The sequence below is a fragment of the Mytilus edulis genome, chromosome 5 (genome assembly GCF_963676685.1).
Source record: "Mytilus edulis chromosome 5, xbMytEdul2.2, whole genome shotgun sequence".
NCBI classification, from domain to species: domain Eukaryota; kingdom Metazoa; phylum Mollusca; class Bivalvia; order Mytilida; family Mytilidae; genus Mytilus; species Mytilus edulis.
The window spans coordinates 28692229-28712413 of NC_092348.1; the positions used below are offsets into that span (position 1 = coordinate 28692229).

The 20185-nt window shown below is 32.7% G+C and overlaps 1 protein-coding gene across 2 annotated transcripts in view; it reads right to left on the reverse strand.

Annotated features, from left to right (window-relative positions):
* Positions 1-1022: 1022 nt before the first annotated feature.
* LOC139523366 (WW domain-containing oxidoreductase-like) overlaps positions 1023-20185 on the reverse strand; it is a 30154-nt gene continuing 10991 nt past the window's right edge. For both annotated transcript variants that reach the window (XM_071317283.1, XM_071317284.1), the window contains exons 7-9: positions 7441-7626; positions 6009-6270; positions 1023-1293 (exon numbers count right to left, since the gene is read on the reverse strand). In XM_071317283.1, coding sequence (XP_071173384.1) covers positions 1102-1293; positions 6009-6270; positions 7441-7626 — 640 coding nt within the window. In that variant the 3' untranslated portion in view covers positions 1023-1101. The remainder of the gene's footprint in view (positions 1294-6008; positions 6271-7440; positions 7627-20185) is intronic.

The following is a 20185-nucleotide window of genomic DNA, read 5'->3' on the forward strand; positions in this document are numbered from 1 at the left end:
TGGGCCATAATATATTGATATTAGTATAATAGTCTCAGAGTTTATAAGCAACTTTAATCAATAGTTTGAAACATTCATAAAAAATATAGGGAATTATATACACCAATCAATTAGATGTAACCAAAAGTCTCTTAATGCGTGTGGGATGCGTAATTTTTCCCTTTGGGATCAATATTCTTCTGTCAGCTGTTCCATCCAAGCGTCCGTAGTAATTATTGTAAAAGTACGGATTTCGGTCATAGCTGGTCCGGTTCAGATCCGTAGTTTAGAAATCGGTAAATGGCGGACGAATGCAAGAAAATTTACAAAAATAAACGATGTTTGACAAGTTATTTGGAAAGGAACATGACGGTTTTAATGCAATAAATGGATTAAACATTTACTGGAGGCAACTTTTATCACGTTTAAATGAAGTAACAAACTTATTTTGCCGCCGAAATTTAGGTTGATGTACGTTTTCGAGTAACAAGCACCGGAACTTGCAAAAATGCACGAAGTGATAAAAAGTTGTATTTTTATCAAATAACCTGATACACACTACGAAGACAATGCTTCAACCTCTTTTCTAAAGATTATGAATAGTTTATGTCTGAATTTCTTTAATTATCAGTAAAAAATTGATGTTTCATCAACTTGGTAAAAATTGAAAATGTCCGATGACGGAAGCGACTGAAAGCGACTTTCGTCAAGAACAGGGCGACTTGTTTTCGCTTTTGGGGGTCGGGGAAAGCGAAGTGACGGTCGGGAGGGCGACTTCTTCGCCCAAGTCGCCTGGTAGCGTGAGCCCTGATATCTGACTTAGAACAAAACTCTTAGAGTTTAGTACATTTGTAACTGAGGTGTTATTCATCTTCCACTCAGGGGCGGATGCAGGAATTTTTGAAAGGGGGGGTGCTAACCCAGGGCAAAGGGGGGGTGCAAAACATATGTCCCGATATGTCCCGATACAAATGCATTGATCGGCAAAAATAAAGGGGGGGTGCGCACCCCCGGAACCCCCCCCCCCCCTGGATCCGCCACTGCCACTTCAGATTTACATAAAGGTAACAATTGGTTTTCAATTTTCTTTTTTAAACATATGTGAGACATTCCTAACTTCCATTATATACTAGTCAATCTAGCAAGTCTATCTTGAAGTATGGTCTCACTAACTGTCCACAACTTTTCAGCTAATTGTTCATCCATAGATTCTTTTGACGGCTGGCAGGGACAACAATTGTTAAAGTACATTCCACCTATCTCCTCTAAGTCTGAGTGAGTAGCACAGTAAACTGTAGTAGCTGCTCCTTGTTGCTAAAATATAAATGTGTTCTTGTTAAATCACTTTTCATTTGGAAGATAAAAATAATTGTAATATGCTACCTCTCATGGCTGCATTTTGTTTGCACCTGTCCTAAGTCAGGAACCTGATGTTCAGTTTGTTGATGTGGTTTATAAGTGTTTCTCATTTTATTATATGGATTAGACTGTTGGTTTTCCTGTATGAATGTTTCAGGGCTCTGTGTTAAAAAAATACTTTGACCTATAATGATATGCTTTTACAAATTGTAACTTTGATGGAGGATTGTCTCATTGGTACTCATACTACATCTTCTTAAATTCAGCCCTCATGGAAATGTTTACCTGGGTTGAGTTCAATATCGTAGCAGCTACGTAGCTGCTATCAATATCTATGTTACAACTAGTCTAAAGCTACACGTTCAATAGTCAAAATCTACATAGCACTACGTAGCCGCTACTATATTGAACGCAACCCTGAAAATTGTCTGTACATAATCTGGAATTTTGCAGTTTTTACTGGTTTTAAGAATTATTTCATCATGCGAACATAAATGGACCAAAGGTATCTATTCTAGATAAATTATACAGAACTATATGTTACAGAAGCATATGTGTATATAAATATTTAAATATTTGCACATATGTTCATAAATAATATAATTAGAATGTCATGTCATATCATAAGTTGGTTAAATTTCATCTTATCTAGTATCATTTCACTTGAATTTTTATTTGTTGGGTTTTTTTTCTTGAATGAAATACCAATATTTTAGATTACATTTCCTTTTATCAACTGATTAACATTGATTGTTTTTCTTTGCACCTTTTCTAATTCAACTGGTCAAAAAAAAAAAAAAAAAAGCATCAGGGGTTGGTTAAGTTCACCAAAAAACAGCATCACTGTTGATTTTAATTTCTTTTAATGATGAGGTGTAGATTGCAGATCTTTGGTAACTTGATTGTATCTGTTTTTTGGGTCTTTTAATAATATCTTCAATTACATTAACGGCACCTATTCCAGTGGGCAAACTGCACATTGCGACAATAAAGTGATCCTAGAACCCAAAATATTTGATAATCCAAATTTTATTAAAGAAAATTAAAAACTGATAAACCAAAAATCTAGGAAATAATTCTGAGTTAATGACATATCTCTGGTAATGTATGACAGAATTTTGATCTCAAAATGTCTTCATTGTTGTTTTCATTCTTATGGTTTTCAGTCTTATTGAAAATCACAAATACTTGCACCTCCTTGCATTCATATTTAAAAAGAACTTAGATACAACTGAACCAAATGAAGCTACTATTTCATCTTATTAATGCTATTTACAGGTATTTTAAAATCTTCAGACCATCAGATAAAACGTATTGTAATACCCTTTGAAGGAATGATAAAAACAACATATTTACAAGTTTGAATCATTTTGAAACATTTTAAGTGCAAAAATTATTAAATTCAGCCCTTATGGAAATGTTTACCTGAAAATTGTCTGTACATAATCTGGAATTTTGCATTTTTTACTGGTTTTAAGAATTTCATCATGAGAACATAAATGGACCAAGGTATCTATTCTGGATAAGTTATACAGAACTATATGTTACAGAAGCATATGTGTATATAAATATTTAAATATTTGCACATATGTTCATAAATAATATGATTAGAATGTCATGTCATATCATAAGTCGGTTTAATTTCATCTTATCTAGTATCATTTCACTTGAATTTTTATTTGTTGTTGTTTTTTTTTCTTGAATGAAATACCAATATTTTAGATTAAATTTCCTTTATTCTAAACATATTTATTTATAGTGGATTGGGAAACAAGTTTTGCAACTTATATTAATCCCTTTCCACTTTGCTGGTGCGAGTGCTGCCTTGTAGCGGCATTAGCCTGCTCTTTTTCGAAATCTACAAGGGTGTTCGGGTCAGCCATTTATCGTCCCCTTCCGACAGACTATCATCGTTTCCTCAATACCATACTCGCAGATGGTGTCAAGGGAGAGCCGGTAATTCAGTCCCTGAAATTTTCATCCCAAACGGGAATCAAACCAGGGACCTTTGTGTTAGTAGTCCGATGCACTAAATTTCCTTTTATGAACTGATTATTAAACACTGATTGTTTTTCTTTGCACCTTATCTAATTCAACTGGTCAAAATTTTAAAAAAAAGCAACAGGAGTTGGTTGAGTACACCAAAAAACAGCATCACTGTTGATTTAAATTTCTTTCAATGATGAGGTGTACAACTTGATTGTATCTGATTGTATCTGTTTTTTGGTCTTTTAATAATATCTTCAATTACATTAATGGCACCTATTCCAGTGGGCAAACTGCACATTGCGACAATAAAGTGATCCTAGAACCCAAAATATTTGATAATCCAAATTTTATTAAAGAAAATTAAAAACTGATTAACCAAAAATCTGGGAAATAATTCTGAGTTAATGACATATCTCTGGTAATGTATGACAGAATTTTGATCTCAAAATGCCTTCATTGTTCTTTTTTCATTCTTATGGTTTTCAGTCTTATTGAAAATCACAAATACTTGCATCTCTTTGCATTATTCATATTTAAAAAGAACTTAGTTACAACTGAACCAAATGAAACTACTATTTCATCTTATTAATGCTATTTACAGGTATTTTAAAATCTTCAGACCATCAGATAAAACTTATTGTAATACCCTTTGAAGGAATGATAAAAACAAAATATTTACAAGTTAGAATCATTTTGAAACATTTTAAGTGTAGAAATTATTAAATTCAGCCCTGATGGAAATGTTTACCTGAAAATTGTCTGTACATAATCTGGAATTTTGCAGTTTTTACTGGTTTTAAGAATTATTTCATCATGCGAACATACCGTAAATGAACCAAGGTATCTTTTCTAGATAAATTATACAGAACTATATGTTACAGAAGCATATGTGTATATAAATATTTAAATATTTGCACATATGTTCATAAATAATATGATTAGAATGTCATGTCATATCATAAGTCGGCTAAATTTCATCTTATCTAGTATCATTTCACTTGAATTTTTATTTGTTGTTTTTTTTTTCTTGAATGAAATACCAATATTTTAGATTAAATTTCCAACATATTTATTTATAGTGGATTGGGAAACAAGTTTTGCAACTTATATTAATCCCTTTCCACTTTGCCGGTGCGAGTGCTGCCTTGTAGCGGCATTAGCCTGCTCTTTTTCGAAATCTACAAGGGTGCCCGGGTCAGCCATTTATCATCCCCTTTCGACGGACTATCATCGTTTCCTCAATACCATACTCGCAGATGGTGTCAAAGGAGAGACGGTAATTCAGTCCCTGAAATTTTCATCCCAAACGGGAATCAAACCAGGGACCTTTGTGTTAGTAGTCCGATGCACTAAATTTCCTTTTATGAACTGATTAACACTGATTGTTTTTCTTTGCACCTTTTCTAATTCAACTGGTCAAAAAAAAAAAAGCAACCAGGAGTTGGTTGAGTACACCAAAAAACAGCATCACTGTTGATTTTAATTTCTTTTAATGATGAGGTGTAGATTGCAGATCTTTGGTAACTTGATTGTATCTGTTTTTTGGGTCTTTTAATAATATCTTCAATTACATTAATGGCACCTATTCCAGTGGGCAAACTGCACATTGCGACAATAAAGTGATCCTAGAACCCAAAATTTTGATAATCCAAATTTTATTAAAGAAAATTAAAAACTGATAAACCAAAAATCTGGGAAATAATTCTGAGTTAATGACATATCTCTGGTAATGTATGACAGAATTTTGATCTCAAAATGTTTTCATTGTTGTTTTTTCATTCTTATGGTTTTCAGTCTTATTGAAAATCACAAATACTTGCATCTCCTTGCATTATTCATATCTAAAAAGAACTTAGTTACAACTGAACCAAATGAAGCTACTATTTCATCTTATTAATGCTATTTACAGGTAATTTAAAATCTTCAGACCATCAGATAAAACGTATTGTAATACCCTTTGAAGGAATGATAAAAACAACATATTTACAAGTTTGAAACATTTTGAAATATTTTAAGTGCAGAAATTATTAGTCAAAAGATCCAATTTATATTTTGAAAAAGGAGAAGAGACATGTTGCAGTTTAAATTTTTTCTCATTTAAGGTATCATTAGGTGCAGTAAGTCTTTCTATATGTCACTGCTGGTATATGCAACAGTTTTATTTTATCAGTGAAATCAAGTGAAAACTTTGTTTGTTCAAATTTGGTTTCAGTAACATCTGCTTCTACTGTAGAAAATAAGATTAAAACAATAAGTAATTTACAATTTGTTCAACAATTAGTATCTTATACATGAATAAACATAGGCTTAATTGAAGGAAAGGGAAGCAACTCATCACATATGAAAATTTATCACAAAAAAAGATCACAGAAAAATGCACAAAATAGCGACAAATGTGTAAAAAAGGTGCATTGTACCTTACTTTTTATCATAAACATTGAAATAAACATACAGCCAATCTGTATATAATGGTCAACCATATAACCAGAAAAAGCTAACCTAACAGGAGAGGTTACCTTAGATTTTCGATTCAAAATGCATTGCCCACCATTGGTGGTTCAACAGCATGAAAAGAAGGTGACCTTTATAACAGGTTTAACTGTAAAACATTTGTACAGTACATGTAATACCATGCATGTGTCTTGGTTTTGCATGTGTCTTAGAGTCTATATTAAGTTTACCTTTGATTTTGTAAATGGTCTCACTATGAAGAATACAACTCGATATAGCCACCAGTTCCTCTGTAAATTAGTACTAATACAACTTCCTGGATGTAAGCTATTACTGGTTACTTTTTTGCCGGCCAGAAGTTTGTTTAGATGTAGAGAGAATAAATTATTGCACAATTTTGATATATTATAAGCATTCATGTCACTATATTTGTCTTTTGGTAATGATAAGGAATCTTCGGTTACGTCCTCAATCATGTGGATTTTTGGAAATCTACAAGTAAAGTAAAACATTTCATAAATAAAGGTGAGAAAAGAATAATGTGTCTGAATGCACCTACCCCTTTTAACTTTTCTAGTTGAGTTTTTTTTCAAGTTAAAAAGGGGTATAACTCTACAAAGGTATGTCTTTTATAAACTTGAATCCTTTATGCAAGTTTTGATTCTTAGCATTATGAAGAAGTTTCACAAAATTTGCATGAGGCAAACGTTAGAGTGTGGAGAGACAAACATAAGGACAATCAATGACAACACTTAATAACCCCATCGACTACGGCGTGGGAATAACAATATATATGTGGTCCATTCAGATATTTTTTTGAGTTTTTCATTTTTTAGATGTTATTATCTTTGCACTTCACCTCATCTTGAAGTCTTAAAATAAAAAAAATATGTGATGCTTAATTTTCTTAGTCTGTACAATAAGTGTCCTCATTTAACAGTAGACTGTAACAAGGAACAAGGAAAATATAAGAGATATTATCAGAAAAATAATTCAAGGAGCAAAATAACACTTCAGATCAACTACAACTCGTTATCTCACCAATGTAGAATTAGACTGGTCAATCATGTGTTAATTACACAGGATGTTTATAAATTTCTCACTACTATCATTTAGCATTTATACAACTAATTTGTCCATTTATGCAATTAATATTACCATTTCTATAATTCTTACTCTATTTATCCCTTTCCTGACCTGTTGATTATTTTTATTTAATCAACTTGTGGTTTGTTTGATCTCAGTTCTTTATTGGTCAAAATTCGATTATGACTTCAAATTTTCTTACTTTCGACAGAAATTTCTATTGTAATGTCACGAAAAAAGGCAACCATGCCTGATGACGCCACTTAGAAAGAACACATCTTTTTGCAGAGCGAAAAAAAAAAAAGGATTAAAATTGTCTGCAATTTGTATATAAATATTTAGAGAAACAGATTCCACCACCAAATTTCGTGCAATATGATATTTATCCACTCTCGTCAGTATAATTTTAAATATTTCAAAAGCTCGGCGAGCCTTGCGTTTTAAATTTGAAAATTTAACTGTCTCGAGTGGATAAATATCGTATCATACTCGATGCAGTGTTAAAATCTATATTAATACAACTAGTTTTACCATTTACACAACAAATAAAATGATAACTCTACCTATTGGACTCACCTATGTGATTCTGATGATACTACTACCACACGACTAGGAGCTGATGATACTAGTAGATCATACAACAATTTGGTCAGGTAAAAATGAGAGAGGTGATTGACTTGGAATGTCATTTCAAGGTCGTTCTCTGTCACTACATAGGGTAAGCCAAACACTCCAGCATTCAAGATTAACATGTGCAGGGGCCTGAAAGAAAATTTATATTTATAGTATAGTTACAATATTTGTTACATGTCATCAGCCATCATTGTGAAAACCATTTTGCAACATAAACAATTAAAAAATCTGAAAGTCTGTATAAAACTTGTATTTCACTGCAACAAGGCTAGTAAAGCACTAGTTATAAAAATTTGTAAGGGTTCCACGAAACCCAGTGTCTCACCTACTTTTGCTGTTAATTGCAGGCTCAACAAAAATGAGGGAAAAAAATAATAATATTATTCCTCTTGATACTATCGTTTGGTTGAAAGAAGCTTCTATCCAAGTTTGGTAAAAATCCAGGATACTTTATGAATCTTATAATGTTTTAAAAACTTTAACTACAGACTGTATGTAATTTCAACTGGAAGAAAAACTAAGTCCATTTATAAGTAAAATAAAGAAAGGGTGGATTTTTTTTATACAAAAATTTACTTCTGGATACTATCTTATGATCACAAACAAGCTTCTGTCCAAGTTTGGTAGAATTCCAGGATAGTTTAAGAAAGTTATTAAAATTTCAAAAACTTTAACCACAGAGTGAATATTTGTGGACGCCGACAACAATGGAATGTAGGATTGCTTTTTCTCACTTTTTCAACAAAAGTCGAAAGGCTGGACAAATACACTTTCTTCATGACCTTTTTTTTTTGAAATTTTAATTTTGTATCCTTATAATATTAACAGGCCGGTATTTCTCAAAAAAGATCTTAAACTTCAGTCTAGATAGTGTTCCAACTTTATATTCATATAAGTCAGTTTCACTGTGAAATAAAATGATGAGAAATAAAAATTTGTCCTACCTACCAGATTTAACCAAGGATTTGTATTATAGTACATGTATTCCTATACAAACCATTGTTCCAACAGCACTTAGGGAGCTACCATTTGATTTTTATGGGGGTGGCTAGGATGAAAAATTTTGTCCAGCATTTTTTTTAGCTGTAATCTCTGTCCTGCCTTTTTATTTTTCACTCTGTTTGGTCCTGCTTTTTTTATTTTTAGTTTATCCTGACTTTTTTTTTGGCAATTGTCTCATCCTGCCTTTTTTTTTTACTCAAAACTCCTGTCCTGCCTATTTTTTCAAATTTCATCCTAGCCCCCCCCCCCCCCTAAAAATAAAATGGTAGCTCCCTTAATAATTACAAATCCTGTTACATAGTTCAATTCAAACAATTGCCACTTAAAGAATGTTATCTTTGTATCTTAGGACTGCTTCATTATAACAGGTATAAATAGATCTTACTGGTTTTTTCATGCAATAATATTTTTGGTCATGACAAAAGAAATATCCCACTCCTGCAAGCATAATTCCTAAATGAACTAGAGAGACAATCTAAGTGACCACAGATAACCCTGTCTGCAGTAACTACGACATCATAATGTTGTTAAGTGGTCAGAAAATTCCACTAAAATTGTTCCATCAATTTCAAAAAGGCATCTCAAATTACTCAAGGATTTGTATAGTGAGCTTATGAAGTTATGAGACCAGCAAATTTTGAATTTTTCCTGCAATTAAGTACCACATCTTTGAAACAGTTAAAAGTGGAAATGACAAATATCAAAATCAACCTTCGTTTATTGGTCCAAAATATTCCACTTAAATTTCAATTAATATCAAATAGTTGTATCATTCTAATCTTCTCGAAACAATTTTTTTTCTCACAATACTCAGGAACAGTAAACGAAGATCAAATTAATTTGTCTTTAGAGATTAAAACATTCCATCAAACTTTCATTTATTTAAAAAAATGTGTTTCTTTTTCATCTGGAAACCAAAGGGTAAATAATGGACAGACATACATATCATTTAGAAAATGGCCAGTTCCATTTGGATCGAGAAATTTATGTGGAATTATTACTCCTACTGAGTGGACAAATGGTGGACAGCCTTGTTTTATTTTGGTCTTGCTTGTATTGAAAACTAAACTCCTACAGAATGGACAGTCCTGTTTTCATTTTGGCCTTGCTTGTATTGAAAACTTAAAGCCCTGTATTTGGCCTTTGTTATATTAAAGGCAAAACACCTTCTGTATCAATTTTGGCCTTGCTTGTATTGAAAAACTAAACTCCTACTGAGTGGACAGCTCTGTATAAAGTTTGGACCTGCTAGCATGGAAATAACACCACTGAAAATTGTTTCTATGCTAGTCTACAAACACATTTTACATTAAACACAAATGATTATTTTGATGTACTCAAAATTATATGACAACCATTCTATTTTACTGAAATTAAGAATTACATAATTTTATAATTGAATGTAATATTTCCAATTTATACTACAAGTAACAACTAGTATTTCATTCAAAACTAACACAAGTTTTCTAAATAGGTTTGTTATATGAACTGTGAAAAACATCAGAATTATGTAATTCAAGGACAGCATAGGTTTACATTGGTTTACTTTAAATTGATTCAATTCTCCTTCAACACATAAAAATGACATATTATATCAGAAACAGATTCTCAGAATTAGAAGTATAGATATTATCACATAGAATTTGTGTATTTCATACTTGATTTAAGAAAAGTCACAGATTGTCAAACAAAATTATAGTCACCAATTCATTTTGAAAATTTTACACAGTAGTATGAATAATTTCCCAGATGGCTTCTTCAGTGAATAAATTATATATTTTTTAGTCTAGACAAAAACAGAAAAGGGGGTTAATTGTCCACTCTGTCGAATGTAATAAACACTAAGATGACAAGCAGCTGTTGCAGAACTTTAAAAATTCAAGACTGTTCTCTAGTGCACTCATATGAAAGAATATTACATTGTTAAGGGGGGAAAGTTTCACATTGTAGATCATTGTATTGTCGTTTTACATTTTGAGATAAATTGTAGATCATGGCTAGATATTTGAAAAACCATATATTTAAAAAGGCTAACCTGGTAGTTTTTGAGAAAAATGAGCTAAAAATTAAAAAAATTGTAATTATTATGTAATTTTCAGACAGCTTTTATATTTTCAAAATCCATTATATTTGGCAATAACAAATACAATTAGTTTGAACAAAAGGTCTGATTAATGTGCATTATGGATTTAATTTTCATATTACATGCTGAAAATGTTCAAATTTGCTAACTTCTATTGAGCAGAGTAACAGGTTTCTTGCAATTTTGTAATATTTTATATCAGTTGACTTTCATAGTACATGTACATCAAAAAGTATATGCATAAAAGTAAATTTTATCATGAAGAGTCAAGAGAAAACTGAAAATCGTTCCTTCATATTTCATGGGAAATTTAGTATCAAAGGTCAGAAAAGTTTATCAATGTCTTCCATCAATTATAACAGGCATCAGCTCTGACAAAAAACAAATATTTGCTTCCTGTTTCATTCAAAAATGACAAAACAATTATTGTTTTTTAACTCATTAGATTGGTGATTTGTGAATTGTTATAGTGTTCAGGTTTAAAGTCTTGTGATAAGATTCTGTTAAAATGACATCTTAATAAAAGTACTAAATTGTTTCTAGGTACAAGACATAATTAATACGTTTTAGAAGTCTCTTGTTGGGTATACATTGATGTATACCTAGATCCTATCCTGAAAAGCTTAACAGATCAATTGACCTGAAATTGAAGTTAATGACTCAAGGCCAAATCACACACCTATCATATGTATATATTTATTTAGGACCAGACCTCATTCTAAAATTAAGAACTTAACCTGACCTCAGGAGCATGAAATCAAGTTCAAAGCTGAGTGACAATGACTGACACATTTCACCTCAATTAATATTTTGGTAATTCTAAGTGCATTTTGAATAAGGCTTTTAGATTATTGACAAATTGTTATCATGGCTGCCAGAAAAATATTTCCCATGTCTTCCATGACCATTGGGAAGACAACGATGAGTTTTGTAATTAAGAGCCTATATGTATAATGTTGACACATGCTTTTGCACAAATCTCAATAAGTATAATCATAGATGTACGATGATGTAATACTGTTGATTCATTTTTCGTGGGATACCATTTTTCATGGATTTTGTTGTTGAGGTGAACCACGAATTTAAATTTTCAACAAAGTAAAAATTCTCTTTTAAGCTTGTATGTAGACTTTGGTAAAACCTTGAAATTAAATATCCACCAAATACAACCTCAATCCACGTAAATTGGTATCCATGCAAATAAATGAATCCACATAGATAAAGCTTGTAAAAAGTTACCTACTGTTCTGGGTATTATATGATTATCTATGGTATTATGATTTTGAAAGACCTCAAACCAAATAGAAAAATTAACCCCTTTAAGAAACAACATTCACAAAGAATTTGGGCAGCAATCCCCTAATACTTGTCTAACCATGATGCTGAACAAGAAAAGGTCATGTCAATTGCAACTATTTTAGTAAAAAAATTCAAGCAAAAGCAATTTTGAACCTCATTCAGAAAAGAACCAAGCTCAGGTTTACCATAAATATATTAGTTCTTGGGATAGGATGTTATGTCCCACCTTTTGCAAACTCATTTACCAAAAAATAAACTTTAAAGATTAATGGGTCTCTGAAGACATATATGACCCCTCTAAAGCTTTGCAATTTTCAAAGTTAAAAAGAACATTATAAGGCTCAAATTTGAATTTTGTCTGAGAGATTTGGTTCTTAGCAATGTGTATGAGTTTGATAAAATTTAGAGGAAAAAAACTTAAATCAGAGTGCAGTAACGAAAAGGGGATGGAAGGAATGACGGTCAAGTGTAACACTTTTAATGTCCTCATTGCCTACGACAGGAGCATAAATGGTATCGTCTTGGTACCTGTTTTGACGCGGACCAGAAATGACGCACCAATTTAGTTTTGGGTTTTATATTTCTAAACAAAAGCTGTGACGTCATCGATAATTACTATTCATAACATGATGGTGAAGGTCATATGACTACAACATAGATGCCTCAAACTCTGTCCAGAAATGTTATTATTGCTTGAATTAGTAAAGATAATGCAATTTCCGCCATTTTATTAAGGTCAAAAACAGTCTACCCTTCCCAGAATGATTATCAGTCCTAAATCCACTTTGGCCGGCAAAAGTATGTAAGCACATGCTGCCCCAGTTTGTGTTTTTCAAATCATATGACTGTCATGTGACATGGTTTTACATTTAAGCGGGAATCACTGTAGAACAAATGATCGTCGCTTATATAATTTTCTATTGTTTATCGATTTTTTTCATTCATTGTACGAAGTATACATTGATAAATGTTTTAATGTCAATGTTGTTTTATGAATGCAATTATTTCTTATTTTCAAGTATATGGAATATATATGTCACTTTGATAAATTTTGAACAATTTTATATAAAATTTGAAATAAAATATAGGTTACATTTAAATTAAAGAAAAACAAGAATGTGTCCAAAGTACACGGATGCCCCACTCACACTATCATTTTCCATGTTCAATGGACCATGAAATTGGATAAAAAATATAATTAGGCATTAAAATTAGAAAGATAATATCATAGGGAACATGTGTACTAAGTTTCAAGTTGATTGGACTTCAACTTCATCAAAAACTACCTTGACCAAAAACTTTAACCTGAAACATGCACTTTCATTTTCTATGTTCAGTGGACCGTGAAATTGGGGTCAAAAGTTTAATTTGGCTTTAAAATTAGAAAGATCATATCATAAGGAACATGTGTACTAAGTTTCAAGTTGATTGGACTTCAACTTCATCAAAAACTACCTTGACCAAAAACTTTAACCTGAAAAACTTTAACCTGAAACATGCACTTTCATTTTCTATGTTCAGTGGACCGTGAAATTGGGGTCAAAAGTTTAATTTGGCTTTAAAATTAGAAAGATCATATCATAAGGAACATGTGTACTAAGTTTCAAGTTGATTGGACTTCAACTTCATCAAAAACTACCTTGACCAAAAACTTTAACCTGAAAAACTTTAACCTGAAACATGCACTATCATTTTCTATGTTCAGTGGACCGTGAAATTGGGGTCAAAAGTTTAATTTGGCTTTAAAATTAGAAAGATCATATCATAAGGAACATGTGTACTAAGTTTCAAGTTGATTGGACTTCAACTTCATCAAAAACTACCTTGACCAAAAACTTTAACCTGAAGCGGGACAGACGGACGAACGGACGAACGAACAGACGAACGAACAGACGGACGAACGGACGCACAGACCAGAAAACATAATGCCCCTACTACTATCGTAGACGGGGCATAAAAATGTGTTGCTATCAACATGATCAGTTCAGTTCAGTTTCTTGTATATTCCTCCATTAAATGTGGAGCACTACCCAAAGGGTATAGTTTGAGCAACTATTTACACCTTAAAACATAGGGAAACAATTTATTATATTATATACAGATGACTGAATTTGGTTATAATGATCACTAAATAATAGATATCATAATTAATTCATAGGATTGTCATCATAAAGTTTTTAAAAAATATATAATGATTTATATGTGCTAGGGTGTAGGAAAATGTTAAAAAACAACTGCATATACATGTATTTACAAGAATTAAAATGGTCAAAAGTTTAAAATTACTTATAATCATAGCTGAGGGTGCTATACATATATCAGGAATAATAATGAAAATTTCCTGTAAGACTTATGTAAAGTTGTTGGGGTTTGGACATAAATTTAAGGTATAATATATACAAGAATTTTCTTTACAGTTTCATTTCTATATGGAGATCTTGTCATTACTCTTTTTAAATTATAACTGATATCTTACAATTTTAAAGGGAAGATTTATTTTTAAAAACTTATAAGCCGTAAAATAGTTGGATGGTATACTATTTGTAAGTAACAATTTTAAGAAGTTTACTTATACTGTACTTGTGATCAGGTTTTTTATCCTTTTTGTGCGCAGCAAGTGCATCTCATAACACATATTTCTAGCCAGAGTTTCAATGTTTTCATACACAGTTGGGTAACAGTTTATGTCCTTGCTAGTACAGTCTATTATGAGCTGCAGTAAATTCCCTTGTTGTTTGATCTTCTTGTATGTTGACGTATCAATTTCATCCATTGTCTGTTCGATTTTTGAGCAGTATTTAGATCTTATTTGCTCTAGTTCTTTGCAGTGTAGAATAAAATGTTCTAGATCTTCATTTTCCTGTTCGCAAATTGTACACAAAGGGTTAACTTTTGGATCGAACTTAGCTCTTTTGGCTTGGAATATGTACGTTTGAGTACTTATTCTTGCTTTTATTTCTCCTGCCTTTACATCTTTACTATTGTTTTTTACACTTTTCCATATATTGTGAGCTTCATTTAATGGATTGTTCTGTATCTCTATGTATTTAAGTGATGTTTTTTCCATTTTTTCATTATGACATTCATTTTTCCAGTATTCCTTGATCTTTATTCCTACTAGTCTTTTCCATTCCATTTTATTCAGTGGATTTTCTATGTAGTAGCTACTGGATTTCAAATTGTATTTTGATAGAGTTTTTTCTACTCTGTTGATAAAGTCTGAGAATACTATTTGTCGGCGCAGAATTTCACATTCTATGGTTCCTGGATTTCGAACAATATTCATGAAGAAGGTAAGTACATTTTTGTCTAATGTGATGGCAATAGGTTCTGCTCCTACCAGGGTATATACAGCCATATTTGCTGTATTATTTGGAAGTCCTTGAATTTGTCGGAGGATTTTTCTCTCTGCCAGTTCTAGCATATCCTTTTCTTTTGCAAGTAAGTTCATCACCTCAAGTCCGTATATGCTTCTTGGTACTGCATATGTTCTCCATAGCTTGTATGCAACCATGGGTGAGAATCCCCTTCTGACATGTAACCCAGCTCCAAGAAGGCTGTATATTGTTGCCCTTCCGGTTCTTATTCTTTCTGAGATATTTGCACGGTTTTGCTCGTTTCTTTTGATACCTAGATGTTTGGTTTCATTGGTTATATTGATGTCATTGTCTTCAAATTTCAACGTTGATATGTTTGAGCCTTTTGCATTGTATAGAACCGCTTCAGATTTAGTTGGATTGATTTTGACTAGATCTCTGCTCGTATGGTGTTGTACGATGTCTAATATTCCTTGTGCATCTGCAGTACTATTTGCCAGGACAGCAATGTCATCGGCACATGTTGGTGCAGGGACTTGTATATCACCAATACATGCTCCAAGTCCACTTTTTAATATGCTATCAAGTATGACGTTGTTGTAGCATTTATATAGCGTTGTAGATAGTTTTGCACCTTGTTGAATTCCTTGTAGAACCATGACATCTTCTGTACATTGCCCTTCCCATTTAACCTTGATGCTCATTCCTTTATACAAGTTTCTCAGTAATATCCAAAGTTTTCCTTTTATTCCATAATGGTACAGTTTGTTGAATAGTATTTCATGGTTTAGCTTGTCAAATGCCTTTTCTGCATCAAGAGTTACTAAGATCAGCAGTATCTTTAATTTCTTACTTTCTTCGATTGCTTCTGATGTGAGGAATGCTGCACATAGTGATGATACTCCTTCTGTAAAGCCTCTTTGCAGGGAGTTTTGTATGTTGTTAAATACAGAGTCAACTCTATCCTTCAATATACTTTGTAATATTTTTGCAAAGGTTTTAGTTACAGTTATTCCTCTATAGCTAGATGGTAATGTTTTGTCTTTTTCTTTCTTTAAGATTGGTGTTAGAATCCCTGTCTTTAGGAAGATTGGTACATCCAAATAGGTTAAGATTAAATTTAGCAAATGTACTATAAAGGGAGTTAACTCTTCCATCCCATGTTTGTAGTGTTCTGCCGAAATTCCATCTTCATCGGGTGCTTTAATTTTCCTGCTTTAAGTTTTTCTATAGCTTTATTTACTTCCTTTACATTAACAAGATCTATGCCTTGACCTTTTTCCCTTTCTATGGATTCTATTATATTGTTTTGTATCTCTACTAGCTCTAGTTTTTCAGTGTCAAAATTTTCCTCTATTGTTGGAGTAGCTAGTTGTTGGAAATGTTCTTGCCAGATGTTCATTATGCTTGGTCCATCTTCTGCAGTCTTTTCGTTTAGTTTCAGTATCTTGGTATTAATAAGTGGTGTTTTTCTTTGCATGTTGATAAGCTTGTAAAAAAGTTTTGTATCTGAGTTTGAAGCTTTCATAATTTTTCCCGCTGTTGATTCTCTCTGCGAGGCATAAGCTTGTCTTTGTGCTTTTCGAAGTATTCTCTTTGCAGCTGTCATTTTGATTTTGAGCTCATTACTTCTTTCTTGAGGTGCTCCATGTTGCCTCCAAACTTTAAATGCATTTTTTGATTGCTTTGATGCCTTATCTATTTGTTCATTCCATATCGCCTTTCCCTTTGATTTGATTTTGATTTTTCTTCTATACTTTGGGATTGCTGCTTCTCCGGCTTTATGTAGCAGTTTTTCTAGATTTTTTATATCTTTCTCAATAATTCCTTTTGATTTTTGCATGAGTTTTGGTAGTTCTTTATTGATGACTTCCTTATAAATTTGATGGTCGCAGTCAGTCCATTTAGGTTTTGCTATGATAGTTGTTGCTTTTTCCCTGACTTTTTTCAGTTGGCTGTTCAGTGTCAAGATAACAGGTACATCGATGGTCCGAAGTATTCTCTGGGTCAGTATCAAGGACATCAATTTGTCTGATTTTGTTAATAATTTCTGAGTTACTTTTGAAGAGGAAGTAATCAATTTGTCCTTTCGACATACCATTCTGGTGATAAAATGTCTCTTTTACTGGGCATTTCTCAGTATTTCCTATACATTTTTCCTTGCAGAAAGTCTTTAGGATTTTATCATGAGGTGTCGAGCTTCTATCCAGGGACCCGTTCATGTCTCCACATACTATAATTTCGTGTGTGTCTTTATATTTCTCTATCATTTCATCAATTTGAGCCAATGTGTCTTTGTATTCGATGTCTGCATTTTTGCTATCTGATGGCATATATACATTTATAAGACATATTGGTTTGTCTCCTTGTTGAATATGTATAGCTTGTATTCTATTTCCACCGTCTATCAGTTCCTTTATATTTTCATTAATTTCTTTTTTCCAGATTATGGCTACTCCACCATATCCCCTTTTCATTGATATGTTGAAATCAGGATCATCATTATCATCAACACTTTTAGCTATGTATCCGCTATTTTCAGTAATTTCAGCTATGATTTTCTTTTCCGCATTGAAAAGCCAGTGTTCTTGAATGCATAGCACATGTACATCCCTTAACAAGTTTTTGATATAGAGGGCATTTGATTTCACATTTTGTACATTGAGTGTACCTATAATGATATCCTCCCTTTTATCTTGTTTGATCGGCCACTGCCTAAAAAATGGTTTGGTTTCTTTCTATTCCCATCTTCTTTTGCTTCTAGATTGTCCGCCTGAACTAGTCCCTTTAGATGCTTAGGACCACCAACATTGGCCCCCCTTTGAGAGGGGAACTTCTGATGGCAGTCCGCTTCCAGCGGGGCGTCCCCACTAGAAGCCGTTGTTATAAGACCAGTTCTGGGCATGACATCTACTTGATGGCTTACTTCTGTATGTGCTTTGGCTTCATTATTTTTGGCGGCAGCTGAATTTGTCAGATTGATGGTCATTCTAGCTTCTTTTGTTGGTTCTTTGTCTATTTGGTTAGTATTATCATCCTGATTTGTTAGTTGTTGCAATTGATTTTGTCTTTCAAGTTCTTCTGCATGACTTTGTTTAGCTATTACTGGCATGCTTGTTCTTTGGTCATAAACTCTTTTATTGATGTTTCTTTGACTTTGTTCCTTTCTGTTTGTCTGTTGCTGACTATATCCTTGGTGTTGATCTATATTTTGTGGTATAGGTTGTGGAGTCATCCTATATTGCTGTCTGTATAAATGTGCATTTTGTATCATGTTAGTGTTGATACTGCCAGTTGGTACATGTATACTTCTATAGCCAGGATAATGGTGGCTACTTTGGCTATTTACAGGTATAGCCTGTATTCTGTTATTATAGTACATTGGCGCTTGAATATGGCCAGGATTTATTCTGCTCTGCTCTGTTGGTATTTGGCTATAGTGTGGAGGTGCCATAGGTGTCATGAATAGTGGATTGGCTTGGTTAGGAATCCTGGATTGCTGATTTATAAGCTGTGCACCAGAGTGCTGATCACTCATTTGATGTTGGTTTGAGTTCCTAGTATTGTCAATATTCTGATTATAAGGATAATATTCATGACTTCCTGTTCTTTGCCACATTCCTACTTCTTTCTGTAATTCCATTATTTGCAGTTTGTTTCTTAATTCGTTCATCTCCATTTGATGTTTTATTCTTAGGTCTCTATTTTCCATTTCTAACCTGAAGTTGTTCAGCATCATATCGACTTTGTTTATAGTCTGTTCCTGCAAGTTGTTGCTACAGTCACACTTTGGCTGGTAGGTATTTAAGTTACTTTTGTCAATAGTGCTTTCTTCTGATTGCATCCTAAGTAGATTGATTGTGTTTCTATAGTCTCTATTGGTATCTTCCATTATGACTAGTCTTGCTCTGCATTGTGCTAATTGATCTTCAAGCTGTTGGGTAGTTTCATTTACATTTTTGCACTTATATTGCCTTTTCGGTTTTGCCTTGATGTTTTTTGTCTCATCTACATTTTCTATTTGTTCATTCCTGCTGTGCTGAACCATTTGGTTTTGCTGTTTGTATGAAGCCGTTTTGTTCATTTCTACCATGTCTGGTACTTCTGTGTTAGAATTTCTTGTTTCTTCCTTCGTGATCTGCGTTCTAGTTGGACTGTTTTTAGATGTATATTCTGGCATATTTTTAACTATATGGCCTATTTCGCTATAATCCTCTGTCACACTTTGTTCATCTAGAAGTAACTTTGGTATTGTTTCTTCTGTATCTATAATTGAGTTATTGCTTCTTGTTGATATATTTACAACGTCCATGTCCATGATAGAGCAACTCCTACATGAATATTGTTCTTCTTCAGTTTGGCTTATTCTTGCAGGATCAATGTTTTCACATGCATAGTGAAACAGTTGACTGCATGCAATACAATCTATGGATGTTTCTGGTTGTGCTGTCTGATTGCATATGGCACAGTAGTTATGTATAGTAGACATGTTGACTGTACTTGTGTCCTGACTGGGTGTTGTTTCATCTTCTGACCATTCAATGGCTCTATTCCAGTTACTTAATAATTCTGTGTCTGTATTTTGTATACATTCTGTCCCTTTGGATACTTGTATTCTATTTATGTGGTTGATTTTAGGTTGATTATTTGTTGTGAATGATTCATTCACTGTTCCTCTTATTTCTATATCAACTTCATTTCTCTTGATTATGTTTATCTGTTCCTCTATCTGTTTGTTGTAAATCTTATAGTTCCCTCTTGATTTCATTCTTTCTTTTATATCTTCAATGTGTGTCAAGAAGAGTTCCATACCTTGGCCATTAACCTCTACCTTTGATGTAGTATGGAATAGATTGATGCGATAGAGTTGTCTGTTATTACTTCTATTTCTGACCGAATGTGAAGTTCTGATGCATAGCCCTTGATTATCATGCTGGTGTTTGGGCAAGAGCTTGTATGTAGAGTGTTGTTCGAAGTATATGTCTAT